The sequence below is a fragment of the Acipenser ruthenus genome, chromosome 1, assembly GCF_902713425.1.
Source record: "Acipenser ruthenus chromosome 1, fAciRut3.2 maternal haplotype, whole genome shotgun sequence".
In the NCBI taxonomy this organism is placed as follows: domain Eukaryota; kingdom Metazoa; phylum Chordata; class Actinopteri; order Acipenseriformes; family Acipenseridae; genus Acipenser; species Acipenser ruthenus.
Genome location: NC_081189.1, coordinates 43,192,112 through 43,211,772, shown reverse-complemented (window position 1 = coordinate 43,211,772; position 19,661 = coordinate 43,192,112). Strand labels below are relative to the sequence as shown.

Below are 19,661 nucleotides of genomic sequence, written 5' to 3'. Positions count from 1 at the left end.
ATGAGAGCTGTGTCAAATCCGTGTTTTAAGAAAACCGGCATGACGACTTTGTTGCTTGTGCTAGTGGAATCCGCCAAGCTTAACCTCCATCATACAGCCACGCAGTCAACGACAATGTGGTTATAAAAGAGTGCAACAAATGAGAAGGAACAGAAATGACGTTTGCCACCTAGTGGCTCATTATAAAACTACAAACAAATGGTTTATACAGATATGTAAAGTAATACAAGAAACGTCCCTCTTAATTTTTTCAACACAGCAACTCCTGAGTCTCTATTTAAAAGTTTTAGACAGTAAAAAGTAAACAAACCAGGTTATGCGCATGCACGCATAGTGATCTCTATGGAAAGCCATCTGGGACAAAAATGCATTGTGTTGCTTTAGAGCGAGTCATAATCTCATGGGACAGAACATCATTCTGAAATGCTTCGCTTAAACAGTACTCAACTTCCTGAAAATGTTGTATAGTGATTTTTTATATAGAGATTGTATATATTAATTATATATTTTTCGTTGTGACTTTCTGTTATGTGGAATGTAATAAAGGAGAACCAAAACAGTGAGTTTTTTCTCCTTTACAACGCCATTTCCACGGTGGTATTTATTTGAAGTGTTTAAAGTTAAATTTCAGTTTTCATTTGCTTGTTCAGCTACAAAAGGCACAACTAAACCTCATGTTATTACCTTATGAAAACGTGTGTCTATGACCACTGTTTACTGTGAAGAAACGGCAATGGCAAGTAATGAAAAAAAAGAAATAAATAAAATGTGGTGTCAACTTTATGTACTATTTATTTCGGGAATAAACAAAACAACGTTTAACTTGAACAGCTATTTGGCATTCTTTGTTTTGTAGTTAATTCACTGGGGTAAAGTAAGTCCTACACAACTTAATTCTCTACTCCTGGGATATTTTTCTATTTTAACGTGTTATATTGTAAGGTCTTGCTGTAAAATAAAGGTGGGCACACACACAGGGCCACGACCATGCCCGATGCCCCTGCTGTCTCCGCCTGCGTTCAGAGCAATATAATGGCTTTTATTATTTTTTGAAAAATGAACGAATATTCACACTAATATTTTAATTATGAGCGAATATCCGAACATGAAAATCCTGTGTTCGTCCCAGAACTAATTATTATTGCTCTGACAACAGGTCAAACTATGTTAATCAATCAGCTACGAGTTGTTGTTTTTTTTAGCCCACCCACTCAAACAAGTGTATTCTATTATACATAGGTCCACAAAAATTGCTGATTGGTCAATAGCAATGTTTTTGCACACTGCCCGTCTTCTGAAAGATGTTTTCTTTATGTAGAAAGAGTAGTGAATGATTGACTTTATTAAAAATATATTGCCAAAACCCAGGTTTATCGGTTTAAAAAAAAAAAAAAAAAAATTCTAAATAGGTCTTCGGGGGGTGTTTTTACGGTTATTATCACTTTAAACTGAAAACTTCAAGCCCTAAATATAAGTTAAAATATATATAACTAACCTACTGAAGGTAAATAAATACAAAAATGACTTTCACTTTCCTGTTCCAATCACATACTGTCCATATCACAGCTAAATCTAACAAAAGTATAACGATTTGCCATGCTGCTATATCATTTAATTATATGTAAAACTGTAATATTCCATAATAGGTTGTGACTACATTGTCTGTCACACAGTAGTTAAAGTTGTACATTTTTCTTGTGTGTATTTCAGGCACAAACAGTACAAAAGTAGATCTGACCTATTGCCAGAGCGTTTGCTGCATCCCGCCTCCAGATAAACAATCTATCAGCTGTGATTTGCGACTGTTTATTTTTCTAATCGCAGTAGATTAGATGGCACCTCTGTTTTTTATGTCTAGTCATTAAATTATGCTTAGAAAGGTAAAAACTAATTATTGACTCGGGGCTGGGCCACCCCAAAGGCTGGGCCTGGGTGCAGTTGCGCCCCTTGCACCAATATTAACACTTTTAGATTTTCAATCAAAGTATGCTTGGACAATTTTGGAATCTCAGGATGCGAAGTCTTTTTGCTTAGAAACAAGTGGACAGTTCTATTTTTTTTTTTTTTTAGAACATTTAGAAGCCCAGGATCCCCACACAATGTGTACAGTACTGTCACTAAAAGAATGTGCTGTTTGGTTTAATTAATCAAACGGAGTTGAAATACTTTTGCTTAAAACTTGTATGCTCTTAATTAAGCATGCAGCGAGGGAGTGTAAGGCTGAGTCTTCCATATGGCAAATAACTGATTCAATGACTTAAGTGAAAAAATGTCTCTTTGTTTAATAAACTTGATTTCAGTATAAAATCATACTGACTTCTGAATAAAATTATACTTCAACTCACATATTATAGTAAGAAAATGGTTACTTTGTAAAATTGCACAATTTATAACATTACTATGACAAATCAGGAATCATATACTTTTAAAAGGCAAATATATAAAGAACAAAAGGTCAGGTAGGTTAGGTTAGATTGAATGTAAAATGATTTTTACACAGTAATTTACATATCTGCACATTTTAGGTTTGAGTTCTCTCCAATCAGTAATATGACATTGGGTAAATGAAACAGTTTATACACTGCATGACATGCTTTGTTCATTATTTTTCAAAGCACACGCTTTAGTATTTTTTAAAAAGTCCCCAAATAGAAACATAAAGCATTTTACAAATGTTAAGTTAAAGCTTCTAATTCTTTATGTTTTTATTAATAAATCATTTCATGAATATTTGAAAAAAATTGTTTTTGTAACAGATATCCAATTCTGTTCAATTCAATTCAGAGAAGCAGATATAACCTTAAATTGGTTAGCCAATCAGATAATAGTAAAAAAAGTAACATTTTCCAAATGTATAATACCCTCAATAATAATATTATCTGCCCCGTTCCAGATTTGATATTTCGAAGTAACACACAGACAGATAGTATATCCCTGTCAGCAAGAATATACACATTGTGAAGTGCAATGATATACTATAATTTAAACAAAATCCAATCAATCTTCACAGTTGAGTTTGCAGGATTAAATATAAATGTACTGTAGAGGAAAAAGAAAAGCAAATAGACCACAGTCAGACATTTTTTTATCCAGTTCTGCTACAAATATTACCAACAAAACCTGCGAGGAACCTATTTTGTATCAGAGGCCATGGTCAAAGCCAGCCAACTCTCCAAGGGTGTACTGTATTTTATGCTTATAAAGATCTGAGTTAGTGAAACAAATAGTTCCTGAGATGGAAGCAATGTATTGAGCTGCAGCAGAGGACAAGCAAACAGAAGAATTCTGCATACTCAAGGGATGCTTAATTAACATGGAGAAATCAACAAACTAAAAAGTCGACAGGGAATTACAGCTTACAGGCTTTTTCTTTTTGGATTCAGTTATATGTTCTTTCTCATTATTTAAAGTTTAATAGTATATAGCTCTAAAATGCAATGCCTACAATGCCTGCAAATCAGTCTACATGTGCTTTGAAATATATAAAGGCTTCCTTTAGGCTTGCGATGTATTCAAATTTAAATACAAAACAATACATTTGTCCTCACCACCCCATTATAAGTTAATTGAAACTAATTTATTTAGTTTAAAATACATCTTCTGCAAACATAAAATGATGCATTTATGACTTGTTATTTTCAAACACAATTAAAATATAATATATAAATATATACATACTGCAAATGACATGCATATAACAAATTCATTTAGGCCCATTTAAGCACATTAGTAACACACCATGTGGTAGTAAGGCTGGGACTGCAGGAAGACCCCTTGGCGATTCATTTTATATTAAATCTCTAATGGCCTCTCTCCTTAGCTTTGTAAAAGATGCACAAAAGTCCAGACTATGCAGCCATTGAAATGAATGGTTATTCATTCACTAAACGAGAACCCCATGTTTAATGTTCCTTGGACATAAGGTAGTCTAGGGAAGTCGCATCCCTACAGCTACATACATCATTTATTTTACACATATCCTAATATCTCACAACAGGCATCAGGCAAAATATCTTTGTAAAAAAACATTATAAGTTGTAAACTATTTTTGTATAAAAATGCAGCCACAGGACCACACAAAATGAATTTATTTACTATAAGCTTTTTCATGGAGCTGCTTTAAACCACTGACTCTTGAGGGTCTTTCTATTTATGTTGAACAATTATCAAGAACTTAACATATCACTCCGTAACACGTATGCTTACAATAATACAGATACAAATGATACAAATATGTTCTAATAATACCTATTGCAATTACACTGATTTTCATCATTTCTCATGTGCTCCAACAAAGGATTACTATATTCACATTTTCAAAAACTAGATCCCCATGTTCTAAACGTATTAGCCTTTTTTTTCAAATATTCTTGTTCACTTCAATAACACATTTTTCAATAAGACTAATACAAGACCCAGAATAACAACAACACATTTTTATGATGCAAATCATTTATGATCCAAAAGTACATTTAGAAATCATCAAAAGGCATATCCCATAGTTTTCTACAACGCAAAATCTCCACTTAGACTGAAACTAAATATGGTCACAAATTAAAATCAAGCACATTAAATGTACATTAAAAAAAAAAACAACAACATAACTGTCTTAAATGGACATATATACAACTGTGCATAGTCATTTAGGAAGGGTTACATGATAGATGGACACTACTTTGCTGTAATTGTAATGCATACAAAACCATTCTTCTATACTTTATCAATATCTCTTTCAACCACTAGATGGAACCACTAGTCTTAAACACAAACTATCCTGTTTTGAAATGTGAGTACTAGATTAAAATGTTACTGTTAAAAACCTACATAAAACAAAATAATGTAACTAGTGGATGTGGATGAATTAAAAAAAAAATCATTCACAGTGAAAAAGTTTGCTGTGAGTATAAAATAAGCCAAAGGGGAATGGGGAAATTAAGGGGTATTATGGCTCCTCATCTTTTCCATGTTCCTCTTTCAATACTTTGAAACTACAAAATTAAACTAAGGATTATACTGTCCTCACTGGTTTCAGAACAATAGCAAGCAATTTTGAAGTGCCAGGAGTCAGTCTAAAATCTTACAATGCTGTTGTTTAATTAAAGTAAGTGTTCTGAGCCATGCACTTGGGTATTAACTTTAAGCTGACAAGAACCTACTTTGTATTAATTATTAAAAATGCTGATTCAACAAAAAAAAAATCAAATCAAGTTTAGTTTACTGCAGTTAAGTTTGGCTCTTATTTAAGTTATGTATTAACATGAACATGGGCAATTCCATGTCAAATGGCCTAGAATCAAGTCTACTGTTTAAGAATTTCAGTACATTTTGTTTAGTTGTCGCCACTGGAAAAAGGATGTTTTGATTATATATACTGTACATATATATATTACTGGGGAGTTGGTTCCAGACCCTCACAATTCTCTGTGTAAAAAAGTGCCTCCTATTTTCTGTTCTGAATGCCCCTTTATCTAATCTCCATTTGTGACCCCTGGTCCTTGTTTCTTTTTTCAGGTCAAAAAAGTCCCCTGGGTCGACATTGTCTATACCTTTTAGGATTTTGGATGTTTGAATCAGATCGCCGCATAGTCTTCTTTGTTCAAGACTAAATAGATTAAGTTCTTTTAGCCTGTCTGCATATGACATGCCTTTTAAACCCGGGATAATTCTGGTTGCTCTTCTTTGCAGTAATATCCTTTTTGTAACGAGGTGACCAGAACTGAACACAATATTCTAGGTGAGGTATTACTAATGCATTGTAAAGTTTCAACATTACTTCCCTTGATTTAAATTCAACACTCTTCACAATATAGCCGAGCATCTTGTTGGCCTTTTTTTATAGCTTCCCCACATTGTCTAGATGAAGACATTTCTGAGTCAACATAAACTCCTTTGTCTTTTTCACAGTTCCCTTCTTCAATTTCATTATCTCCCATATGATATTTATAATGCACATATTTATTGCCTGCATGCAAAACTTTACACTTTTCTCTATTAAATGTCATTTGCCATGTGTCTGCCCAGTTCTGAATGCTGTCTAGATCATTTTGAATGACCTTTGCTGCTGCAACAGTGTTTGCCACTCCTCCTATTTTTGTGTCGTATGCAAGTTTGCTTACTATACCAGAATCTAAATCATTAATGTAGATTAGGAATAGCAGAGGACCTAATTCTGATCCCTGTGGTACACCTCTGGTTACCTCGCTCCATTTTGAGGTTTCTCCTCTAATCAATACTTTCTGTTTTCTACATGTTAACCACTCCCTAATCCATGTGCATGCATTTTCTTGAATCCCTACTGTGTTCAGTTTGAGAGTCTTTTATGTGGGACTTTGTCAAAAGCTTTAATGCTTTGCAATTATCCATTGTCAATGTTGCACATTTACTGTGCTTGATTTTAATTTGTGACCATATTTACTTTCAGTCTAAGTGGAGATTTAGCCTTGTAGAAAACTATGGGATATGCCTTTTGATGATTTCTAAATGTACTTTTGGATCATAAATGATTTGCATCATAAAAATGTGTTGTTGTTATTCTGGGTCTTATATTGTTAGTCTTATTGAAAAATGTGTTATTGAAGTGGACAAGACTATTTGAAAAAAAAAAAAAGGCTAATACGTTTAGAACATATATTGTGAGGGAGTGTACATTCCAGATCAAACTTGGGCAGCTGTGGGGCCGTGGGTGTAAAGAATGCACACTCCATCTGGGTAAAGGCTTGAATAAATCTTTGAGGAAGTGTTTAAGATAAAACAAACAAAAATAATAAAGTGTGAAAAGACAACATAAACCAACTCGATGGTAAACAAAGTGTGGCGATAAGGTAAAAGGTAAAGTAAAATCAGAGAGTTAACAAAGGAACGTAAAATGGTTATCACAGGTTGATTAAGAAAGGTTCAACCACAAACTTGGGTTTAAAAAGAATCAATGTTATGTTGGGTTGGAAAAGGTATGTTATTATATCGGAAATGGTATATGGAGGCATTAAGACCCTGAGGATGATACTGATGTCAGGATTCTCTCCAATATAGGTTAATTGTTTAATTGTGTAATTGTCTGGGAGTTAAAAGGGGGGTAAGGTTGAAAAGGAAGGGGTGGAATGTGAAGAGGAGTTGCTTGTGCAGAAATAAACTAAAGTAAGGAAAACTAAATAAGTTACCTGCGAGTGTAAATTGGGGTAAACAGGAGTAGCCAGTCCCTGTTTAGAGGGACGATTTAACTGTTTAGTTTAGGCTTTTCTTTTGTTTTCAAATAAAGCCACGTCCCAGCATGTTTCATTCTAAGTACTGTTTTCCTTGGAATTATTATTAGCTACTACCCACCACCTGGACATTATCCTGAAAGACAGCAGCAAAATGATTTATATATATATATATATATATATATATATATATATATATATATATATATATATATATATATATTGTGAGAAAGTATAGTCCTGGGGGAGAGAGAGAACAGGACTACACCTCCCAGACACCGGCTGAAAAGCCCTAATTTGATAATTGTTTTTGATTATTGTTTAATTGTTAATTATCACCTGCACCTGGTAATGATTGTAAATTAGTGCCAGGTGCAGGGTTTATAAAGCGTGCAGCCAGTCTGTTTTGGGCTGCTGTGTGTGAAGAAGCCTGTACTGTGTAAAGCCTTTTTGTCAATTGTGTTTTGTGTAAACCTGTGAGTTTTTTTTTTTTTTTTAAACAGGTAAACAGCTTAGCTGTCCTGTGTGAATTAGGTTCCTGTTTATGTTTAGTTAGTGCTCAAAAGGGAGCTAGGTGTTTATTTAGCTTTGAAAAATCCATTTCTGTCCTGGGTCCATATTTATAGGAGCAACGAACGTGAGTGAATCCTGTGATACACTTGAAGCAAAAGAAAGGCATTCTGTATGAAAGGAGTCTGTGGTCATGTGGCATTAAAATGTACAGACTGCAGAAAAATACAACCTATATATGGCACATCTTTCAAAACAACAGGTGATTAAATTAAGACTACGAAGATCACCAGTCCACAAGGTTTACTCTATATGAATATGTCTGTGATGAATATTTCAGCATTGAAATAGAAAAACTAGACAACCTTTACATAACTACTCATAATGACTTAAAAATAAAAAGTATTGCTTCATTACTTTTCAAAACTAAATATTAAAACAGCAAAACATATATATATGTTCCTACAAAACATTATACTGAAAAATTGTTCCAAGCCACCATTAAGACTGGCTTCCAAGTAAGCAAATCCCTATTGAGGGATAACAATGCTAAGGAAAGACAGCTGCAAATTTTTCATAAGTGATGTTTTAAAACACTGTGATGAATCACTCCTCAACAAAAAATATATATATAAGTATGGATTATTATGCAAATAAGTCTACTTATAACCAGAATATCTGTAATGAATTAGTGAGGTGGCAGTGCCAATCACATACCTTGAATGGACCACCCCATGTTTTGCGTCTATCAGTAACTGTGGTTGTGATTCACTTACCTCAAGGTTCATGTGCACAGTGCTAATTGCAACTTTAATATCTCCATCTGACAGCTCTTTCACTTCCTTTAGCAGCAACTCTTCAATGTTTGCTCCTGTATTTAAAATAAATAAAATATTTCAGAACATTTGTTAGAGGTCAAAGGAGCATTAAGAGTGTATATCTTACCAAATGTGCCTGTAATACTAAAGTACTGCACTTGAGAGTCTCCACAGCTGTGGTTTACTTGTAAAACAGAACCGCCATCCAAAACAAATGTCCACATTGTCAAATCAATAGCATATAATTAGGGCTTCTGTTTTTCATTTTTTAAACATTTTTCTGTGCTTATTTTTAGCTATTTTCCAGTATTATGTAAATTGTTTTTTTTGTGGCTTTTGCTATTTATATACTGTATGAAAATGATTGTTTTCGGTTACTTTCCAACATTCGTGGGCGTTTTTTTTCTTCCGTCACAATATGTATTAACACGACAGTACTTGCACACTTCAATTGTACCTTCTTTCCTTTGCTGTCTTCCACAACTAAATCCTTACTGTCACAGACATATTCTTCTGGGGTTTCTGTGTGTTTAATAATTTTTTACATTTCACCACAAATTACAATTCTGTTTTAAGTGTGTAAATACTCCCTATGGAACTGTAATATAGCTTTAAATCTTACTAGCAAACAATCCTGCACCTAGTAATTGTAATATTGGTTTAAATCTTGCACTCATGTTACAATCCTCCAATACATATGTAGGAATCTGCTGCCACAGCAGTTGGGTGGGTTTAAAGTATTCAGAACAAATCAATGCAAGATACAAGTCAGGAAGGCGGGACAATGCCCAACTTTCTTTGTAGGTTACTGTATTTTATTTTTTTATTTTTCAAGGGGAAAGGGGTCAAGTCAACGAATTAAGTAACCATTTCCAGTGTTTTTCCGGTGTTTATTGGATATGCACTGACTATTATTTTTTTGTATCAGTCAGTGTTTTATCAGTTAAAACCAAAAATAAGAAGTGCTACATATAATTCATTAAATTCATAGGCTCCACAAATCAATGGTTTTACGTAGAAATAGGAATTTCTTAATTTTTTTTTTTTATTATTTTTTTTTTAACAAAAATAAAGCATCCCCACTATGATTGTAATGCTTAAACGTGTATCGATGAATAGTGATACTTTCTTTACATCATATATTAAAGGAATAATGCACAACAGGGCGTGTGTTGTGCTGGGATAACATCACACCTGAGAAGTGATGTTACAACTGCCACAAATCGGACCATTTAAATAACAGATTTAAATCACAGTATACCCATAATAATAATACAAAAGCAGCACTTTAAAAGTTACATCAAAACACACTAAGATAAGCCATTTTATAAAAGTGTGTTTTTAGCACTTCAAGTTTTTATGTATGCCGTGAACACTTTGTTAGCAGAGTTGAACTCTGCATTTGACAGTATATTAATGTTAAGGTGGTTCGTTTAAGCCCGCTCTGAACCCCTTGTAATGCCATACGGCTCTCCGGAGTTATTTCTGACAGAGGCATAAAATTGTTGTAGAACTGTGTTAAGGTGTTCTATTGTGACAGTTTACAAGTCTATATTTGTGCTACTCTCACTCACCTAGTCATAAAAAAACCTACTGCCCAGTTGGTTTGTCGTTTCGTGGATGCTTCAATACTGTCAGACTCTATCTTGTCTAGTCTCTCAGTCGATCTCCAGGTGTCTTTTTTATGTTTTTTCTCTCATTGAGAGTTGCTGCCTGGTCTCCTGGCTGCTCTGTGTTTGAAGGCTCTTTGCCAAACAAGGCTGCCACAATTGTCATGTTGTTTAGGGTAAAATTCACTTCAGGAATTATGTAATTTATTCTGTGTTATTGACAGTTGTAGTGGATTGATAAATCTGTCTAGATTTTCAGTGAGGAGGTTGCCGGTTCTAGATCCGATGCTGGGATAACATCAAGGGTCTAGTGCAAGGCTGACCAATCAGAGCTTAGGAATTTTTCTTGCCATTGTATAATGTATCGTAATAGAGGTGTGTATTATTTGTATTGTAATACAAGACCAGAAGAACACCATTACAGTTGGTATGAATACATACTCTCCCTGCCCTATTTCATTTTTGTCTTTTAAAACAGTCTGTCATTCAATTATCATTTGATCTTATTATGCATCAGGACTACCAGGACCATCCCATGTATCACATATTGTATTGCAACCTCCATATCGTGATATATATATTGTATTATGACTTTAGTGTATCAATACACACCGGATATAATCTAAGAGGTACGTCATATTAAATAAAATGGTTTCTAAATATGAAGTAAAACTGAAATATGACACTATGTCAAAGAATGTGGTCTGTAACATTGATATGTCCTGAGTTTAAAGCAATGCAGCAGTGAAAGGTTAATTTTCACTGGTAATGGAACAGCTTAGTATACTCATGTTTACATTGGTAAAACAGAAACCCTTGAACCAAGTAATTGAAAGTCAGATAAAATATGAGATTAACTGTTCTGCTGAAACAAAGTGAAAGACTAATTAACCAGTGACAAGCATGAGACTCAGCAAAATGTTGGGGCAGTATTTGTCTGCTGACAAAACTACCTGAAAAAACTAATTTCTGTGTTGGTCTGGTTGTCTTCTTCATTTGTGTGGATAAACACAAATAAATTAATTCATTAATACATTAAATACAGCACGGAAATCTGAGTTGTTTAATTTGGTTTGTCTCTTTATTAGGTGTATTTATTATTTCATAAAAAAATTGACAATTTGGAGTAAAAATCTTGGGATAGTGTTTTGGTTGGTTTATAATTGACTGTGGATTATTACCTTGAAATTTTGGCCTGGCTGACTTTAAAACTGTGATGACATCCTCCCTCAGAGGAAGCTCCCCAAACTTCTTCTCCATAAAACAGAGCAATTCTTCTTGGTCGTTGGTCAACTTGCGATCTTTGGAAGGTGCACTAATAGATTCAAAAAGTATGGCTCCTAAAAAAAAACAAATACTGGTTACTCAAATCTTTGCAAGTGTACCTCGATCAGTCCTATTCAGTTGTAGGCCTCAAGCAGATGCTGCCAATCGTGTCAAATTGCAGGGTGGTTTTATTATGTAGATTTGTGGCTATATGGAGACCACAAAACTTATTTAACTTGTGACCTGAGATTTATTTAAAGCCAGGACAAGAGGAAAGGAATTCAAAGCTAGTGAATAAGCTCAATGTGCCACTAACTCACTCTTACTTCTTGAACAACTCCCTGCTTTAATGTTGATTTAAACAGATGTAATTTAATATATCACCCACCAGCATTTTTTATTCTCCAGCAGGTTATCCCATTTTTAAGAGTAAGTTGCTTCAAATGGTAGCTTATTTAGGTTTGTGTGGCGGCAGCATGGAAGCTGTGTTTTTTGGAAGAAAGTACTGTACGTAATCGATCGAGAGCTCGTCAAGCACAGCTGTGCTCTTTTCTGCAAAACCAGCGGAGATGCCGTTTTGTTTTTTCTGCACTGATAAATACAGTGGTGATGATCTGCAGTACCATGACGGTAGATCGAAACATTTAGGCGATCTTCTGACCAGAAGGCTGATGGGAATGACTTGAGTGGTCTCTATATGAGTGGATAAAAAATATATGCATGTCTAAGGAGTCATAGATGCATCTTTGTCATTTACCTTTCCTGGAGTTGCAAAACACACGTTCGGTATCGGTGGAAAAACGAGTTGCGGTCGCACTGTGACGTTTGGGGACACGAATTGTCCCATATTGTTTTCACACGGAAATGTCTGATAAACAATGACATCATTACGTGCGCAGAAATCCACCAAGCACTTACTGCAGTTGTTTTACTGCAGTTTTAATACGCACACACAGTTGCTACGCATCAACTAACCATACTGAATTAATAACCGAACTCGCTACTTGTTCCAAACAGGATTAACTAGTGCGGTTGTCGCTGCCTTTTGTAACCAAACTATGTATGTATTTAAATCATATTAAGAACAAAAGGAGAACTCCCAACCGCATTTAGGCTGTGTGTGTACAAGGCCTTAGTGGTTTGGCATCTTTGGCTCAAATACTATTATCATTTTTCTCTAAATCACTTAGGATTCACCACATAAGCTCAAAGCTAGGCAGATTTAGAGACAACACGTAACAAAACAGACTCTCAGAACGGAAACAATAAATAAATACAAATTTAAATTACACTTGAAGCGACTTCTGTGTATCAGTGATTTATTTATTATTATTATTATTTATTTCTAAGCAGACGCCCTTATCCAGGGCGACTTAGAATTGTTACAAGATATCACATTATTTTTTTACACATTTTAAATTATGGAAGGTGCTGGATTGATGACACAGCAATATATACTAAAATGTACATACAAAGATGCATTAGGTATCTGTAGATGGGAAGAAAGATACAGATAAATACATGTTTGGTGAGGGTGAGAAACAAAAAGATGGAGAATAAGGAAATACATCTTTCAGTGCAAAATGACCTATTACCAAACCTTGCTTTGTTTTAATAACAAATATTGTTGATCAGCAGTGCATTTAAAAGGAGAGGAAAAACTCAAACAGCAATATACCTAGGTAGGGTGGGACAAATCATTGTATGCTGATGGCGATTTGACCACTAGCTTTCAAAACCATGGTGGCCAACATTTTCAAATGCGGACAATATGAGGATTTTGCACACACATTGTTTTTGAATGCTTTGTTTTCATGTAATGGGTGTTGTTTTATTATCTTTAAATTGTGGGAGGGGAACTACAGTTGTAGTCAAAAGTTTACATACCCCAATGGATTTCAAGAAATTTCTCCAAAAAAAATTATAGGAAAAATCTTTATTAGCAAAAGTTTTGCTTTTGTGGATGAGGGAAAAAAAGTTACAAGAAATGGATGTCTACAATTATTTATTTCATCAATGTATTTGCAAAACTCCAAAAATTCTAATTCAAAAGTATTCATACCCTGACAAGGAAAATGAAATTAATAGCTAGTTGAGGCACCTTTAGCAATAATAACCTCTTTTAAACGATTAGGATATTTGTCAATGGCAGCGTTTACATGCACAAGTCATGACAGTTTTCCTCGTGTTGTGTTTGCTGTACTTTTCAGGAAATGCGTTGCTATGCAGTTCTGATTTAGGGAAAAAAAAAATCGTCCATACCAATGCAGATTACTCAATTCATAGTCATTTAGGGGACATTTAAATGTCCATGTCTGCTTACTAAGTGGAAATGAATGACTCTGAATATCATGAGGAGAGCTTCATGCTTTGCCATGAAGATAAAAAGTAGTGCTTTATATGTGGTAAATTAGGAAATAACCCCTTTTATGTTTAATTGTTCAGTTAAATACAGCGTTTTGGCTATGCAGATGTTTGATTATGATGTGCTTGAATAAAACTTTTGGAGTTGTATCCGATAGTTTGAATTTCATTTTAATATTGATGATGTTTAAAATGTACCGTCGGTTTTAGGTATGAGTATAACCATGGCGGTTCTAGTGTTAAAGTAGTCCATAAATGTACATTTTGTGTGTGTGTGTGTGTGTGTTTTGTACGGCCTTTCTGCTGGAGATTATGTGAGATTAAGTCAGAGCGAGATCTTGACTGCTGAAATCTCGAGAGCCACAAGCGCGATTCCTGCTCTGGTTTACATGGGTTTTTACAGCTATTTTTATCGTGAGAAAGCGATTGACCCTACCCTTAAAGTCGCTATGCCAAAAGGATGTCCTTTTGCTGGTTTGCTGTTTCTTTAGTTATTTTTGACCATTCTTCAACGCAATATTGTTCCAGTTCATTCAAATTCTGAGGATTTCTCTTGTGCACAGCCTTCTTCAACCATAGATTCTAAATCAGATTTAGATTGGGATTTTGACTAGGCCATTCCAGAACCTTTATTTTATTCTTCAACTATTCTGAAGTAGATTTTGATGTGTGCTTTGGGTCGTCGTTGTGTTGGAACATCCAGTTGCGCTTTAAACCAAGTTTTGTAGCGGAGGGTTTCAGATGATTTGGCCAATATCTTTTGGTATACTATGGAATCCATTTTACCATGTATTGGAACAAAATTTCCTGTGCCATTACAAGAAAAACAGCCCACAGAAAGATATTACCACCTCCATGCTTGACAGTAGGTATGGTGTTCTTTTCTTTGTACGCCTCACCAGACTTTCTCCAAACGTAACGACTATAAGTGTGACCAAATAGCTTGATTTTTGTTTCATCACTCCACAAAACCTTTGACCAGAACTTATATCCATCATCCAAATGTTGTTTTGCAAACTTTAAGCGATTGTTCTTGTGACGTTTTCCTAAAACTGGCTTTTTCCTTGGCCTGCGACCATTGAGACATTCACCATGCAATACTCGAGCTATGGTTGAAATGGAAACCCCAGTCTCACTTGCAGCCAATTCACTTTGAATATTTTTGGCAGTCAATCTCAGATAGTTATTAACCTTCCTCACAATTCTACTACTTGTTCTTGGTGAAAGAACCTTCTTTCTTCCAGATTGAGAGAGCGTTGTGACAGTACCATGAGTCTTGTACTGCTTGATAATAGAAACAATAGTTGAAATTGGGATACTCAAATTCTAGTTTTCCAGTGGGATATGTAAACTTCTGACTACAACTGTACTAACTACATACAATTCCAGGTAACTGTCTTCTGTGCATTAAATGCAAGGGAACTATTTACATTAAATGCCAGGGAACTATTTTCTGTGTGCATAAAATGGCAGTAAGTATATACATTACATGCAGGGACATACAACTATATTAATCAAATACCAGGGAAGACAACTATATAAAAATTCCAGGGAAGTGAACACATTTCTTTATTTTTCAGTTACTGTCATAGACAAGCTGGCTAAAATACTCTGTTAACTCTTCCTCCTCATCTTCAGTTATACTCATTTTCATGGAGTTGGCCAGATGTGGATTTTCCAAATACAAATGCAGATAGATTTGACTGTTGCTTCAGTTTATTTGACATTTTATTTAGGGTAAGTAAGAGATATTTTGAGAATTATTTTTATTTCCCATGCCATCTAAGCTGATTAACCGAGCAAGTCAGGGAATCTCAATGACCTGCAGTGCTGCAGCACTCCTGCACACGGATAATTGTAGCCGTCTCTTACGAACTGCAGACAAAGCAGAATTTGGAATGATAATTTCCACTGTTCTACCCTAACTTGACTGGCTGGTGGTGTTACTATGGAAACAAGAAAAGAGGGCTGACTCCACGAAATTGACTCTGCGAGATCAACAGGGCGGTACAGATTCTGACAGTGAAGCAGAAAGCCTTTATTACGAACCAAAGTTCTGAGAGGGATCCAGAAACCACAGAACATTTATTTTTTTACTGTGACATGGCTAAAGTATTCTGGACCGATATATTTGTATAGGGATGTAGGGAAGAGATTTATATTAGAGTTCACGGGGCGGGAGCTATTAGAATAGTTTGTTAGATCGTAGATTGGGTTGGTAGAGGAGAGACCTCTAGAGAAATCATATAAAAGAGGTTGTCTTGCTGTATGAGGAGAGGCATGGCCGCCAAGACTGCATAGCATCCTTCAAGGATAGAATAGGTAGTGGATGCAAACCTGAATCCCTAGAGGATGGAATAGGCAACCGATGCAAACCTGAAAATGAAAGGACAGAAAAGTAGTTTCCCTGGCTATTGGAGAGCCACTCGCAGTGAGAGCGGACGGCCTCCTACACGGAATTTGAAAACAGGTGGAAAGTAGGTTAGTTAGGACATTAAGCACCAAACACATAGCAGGCTAAGGCCTGAGCAGAAATAGGAAAAGAGAACTGAGCCTCTGATTTCAGGTAAGTAATAGCGCATGAGCTGTGAAAGGATAAGTGTGGCCGGGGGTCCCTGCTGATTCGTGAGAACCCCCCTTATCTGACGGCAGAGGTGGTTTAGCCTGACCCAAGGTTGGGGCAGTGAGATCACTTGCCCCCCAGAAGAAGAATCTCCGGCTCATAGAAGTTCCCCAAAACCGTGTGACAAACAAGAAAAGACCACATGCCATGATGTATAGATTATGTGTATGTATGACTACCTATATCTCTTTCAGTGGAGAGGAAAACCCCCCTCATGGGAGGAAACCTCTGGTCCCGACAAAGAGATCCGGGCAAGCTAGCGATACTTTGTTGGGCTGTGCAAATGTCAGAAATGGAAGAGCGAATGTAAAAATCAACTGCTGAAGACCAGTGCCCCAGACTTTTCACCCTTTGCGGTCATTGCAATTATTCCTATCGGGTCCAATGTCGAACCCTGTCCGACATTTTTTTCTACGGAAAAAGCCGAGAAAACCATTCAATGGCCGAGTGGGAGCGACAGGAGCCGAGACAAGCCGGAAAAAAAAAAAAAAAAAAAAACCCAAGGGCTTATCTCTTGAATAGTCATACTTGCCCTTGGCATCAGACAGGGGCGGCCATAAGGAAACAAGCTGCCTGTTACTGAATCAGCGCACAGAGAATAACACGGACATTTGCAGAGCTTTTTTGAGACGTTATAGTAATAAAATAACGACTTGGATCGCATTATTGAGGAGTTTGGTGATAAAACGAGTGATCAGGAGATAATCGATCGGTATGTACGACTATTATTATTATTATTATTTATTTCTTGGCATATGTGAAAACAATAGCAATCGAAAGGGTGGGGCGGGGCTGTAGATGCCTAGTGAGTGCTTTGTTGATATGCAGGGCCTTTTAAACCCGTTTGACTGTGGAAAAAAAATACTTTTAAACAGCGCGTCTAAAATTAACTGCACGTGTGAAAATAAATTGGACCGGACACACATTTAATAAATGGACTGCAAAGGGTTAATGAGATGCTGGTTGATTCTCGCCTTGGCTGCCGATGTTGCTGCCCCAATCCTGAAGGAGTAAGGGGTGTAGAACTGGGCAGGAGGCCTGCTTTAGAGATCAGGGAGCCCCAGTGGGAAGATAACCAATGTCTCGGTATGACTGAGCCGGAAGTATCCACGGATAACGGGTTTGATGGGAGGAAGGGTTTCCTGCAGACGAGGTATCTAGACATGGAGCTGTAATGGCAGACAGGAGATCTTTGACAGCTGAAAGAACTGACCTTGACAGAGCTGATCTGTCTTGGAAGTGCGTAGTAGGTGGACAAAGTGGGATCCGGGAACCAGTGAGAGGTCGCAGGAACAGATGCCGATGGACGGAAAGCTGACAATTGATAGAACTGTGAATTCTGCGCACCTGAGGAATCCAAAGACAGTGGTTAAACTGGGGGAAGGAAATGCCAATGAGCGATAGTGATACTGTATCCTACTGATGCATGATTTAATTGTGCCTGGGGCCAGATGGAGAGAATCCCTTGCATGTGCGAATAAAGCAAGGATCCAGTCTTGACTGAACAGAATAGGAAGACTCCGATTTTGAGCACAGAAGGCTGAATAGCAGTTCCAGCCTGTGGTGTAAGATGACCTTGTGGATGAAGCAAGAGCTGAAGCCATGTAGTTTCTAGCAGATTGAATGAGCTTGGATAGTTAAGTTTAATTGAAGACCAGGTGCTGGAATTGCGGGCCTGCAATGTTACTGGAGCTGGTGCTGGGATCAGCTGGCGGAATCTGGTGATCCTGAGGGATGAAGCATGTCCCTGCTGTGACAGCAGTGTGACACCAGGTGTTCAGTTGGCAGGTGCTTCCATATCCTAAACTCTGCACAGCGCTGATGTTTTAAGAAGAATAGTCTGGGAAGCTACAACTCTGCAGGCTCTTTCTGGAGAGCATCTCCCTGCTGCGACACTAGTGTGACAGCAGGTGCTTGGTTGGCAGGTGCTTCAATAACTCGACACAGTGCTAATATTTTAATAAGAACAGTCTGGTAAGGTATGATTCTGCAGGCTCCTTGAAACAGACCTTGAAAATTTCCACCACTAAGTATGCAATGATACTGGGATTCTTGACAGACCAGTAGAAAATCCATGCTACAAACTGTTGATAAGGTAGTTTGTGAAAACTGGTCTGGGTGATGTTCAGAGCTGGATTATTGGGTTCGAAACCGTGAGCTGTTTTGAATGTCATTTCTTGGGGATGGCTGGGCAAACTGATTGATTGAGAGTGGCTGTCATCACAGTAGTTGCATATATGAAGATTCCTGCAAAACTTGGATGAGCAAACAGAGAAATTGAAATTATTACCGATTTGCTTGGAACCAAATCTGATGTTATGACCGTATTTCTTCTGTGTTGCTGAAAGAAGGCGGCGAAGCTGATGCATGGCTTGCATGTGGAGCTGTAAAAGGAGCTGCTATCCTGTCCCTGAAGCGGGGCAGAGTGGAAGGGGCCGCTCTGTGGGAGGTTGATGCTAAGGCAGTCTTAGGGCACAAGGAAGTAGAATTTGCTGTAGAAGCGCAGACTGTGCATGTGTTTGCCCTTAACCCCCCAAAGACTCAGAGGCAGCCCAGTTGATGATGTTGTCTGACGCTAATATGGAAGCTGCTTTTGCTGCAAAAGCTTTGTGGTATTTGTAAAACATCGTACCTCCGTATCTGACTGCTAGATCTGTAATAGAAAATAGATAGTGATCAAGCTTTATGCGGCAATGAGGGTAGGCAGTGCATAATATGTCCCGATACACAGAGAAAGCCAGCACAAATTCCCCCAGGGTAAGATTTTTGAGCAGCCGGAGGTCGCTGGACTTGAGTGTGACAGTGAGGTCCACGCAGTACGGTGATCTAGACATTCAGAATTAGCAATGAGAATTGAAACTAGATTTATGTCCTTGCCTTCTAACACCTGAGATGAGGAGCAAGAGTGTGATTTCTGACAACAAGAGCTTGCTGTGGAACGTTGAGGGCTGCTGTTGTCACGTTGTAGGTGGGGACATCAGCTGCGGGGACTTGCAATAACTTCATATTATCTGGAAAGTATCATATACATAAATGCAAATTTTCAAAAACTACACCTAAAATCAACATTTAAAAGAGAGTTAACACATTTGTTACGAGCAATTAGAAATACAATGAACACAAAAGGAGCTTGGACAATAAAGTTTCAAAAATATTTCTCTGCTTTCGTTATTTTATATTTTGTTTTAGAAAAGAATAATAATAATAATAATAATAATAATAATAATACAGCGTTTCCGCTAGGAAAAAAAGCAGCTTGTCATGGTGATCT

At 36.7% G+C, this 19,661-nt stretch overlaps 1 protein-coding gene across 12 annotated transcripts in view; it reads right to left on the bottom strand.

Moving 5' to 3' along the window:
• LOC117421070 (uncharacterized) overlaps positions 1–19,661 on the bottom strand; it is a 137,452-nt gene that overhangs the window by 83,282 nt on the left and 34,509 nt on the right. For all 12 annotated transcript variants that reach the window (XR_009328908.1, XM_034922324.2, XM_059025463.1 and 9 more), the window contains exons 5-6: positions 11,319–11,477; positions 8,486–8,580 (exon numbers count right to left, since the gene is read on the bottom strand). Coding sequence is in view for 11 of the 12 variants with exons in the window: in XM_034922324.2 (XP_034778215.2) it covers positions 8,486–8,580; positions 11,319–11,477 (254 nt within the window). In the remaining variant the exon portion in view is untranslated. The remainder of the gene's footprint in view (positions 1–8,485; positions 8,581–11,318; positions 11,478–19,661) is intronic.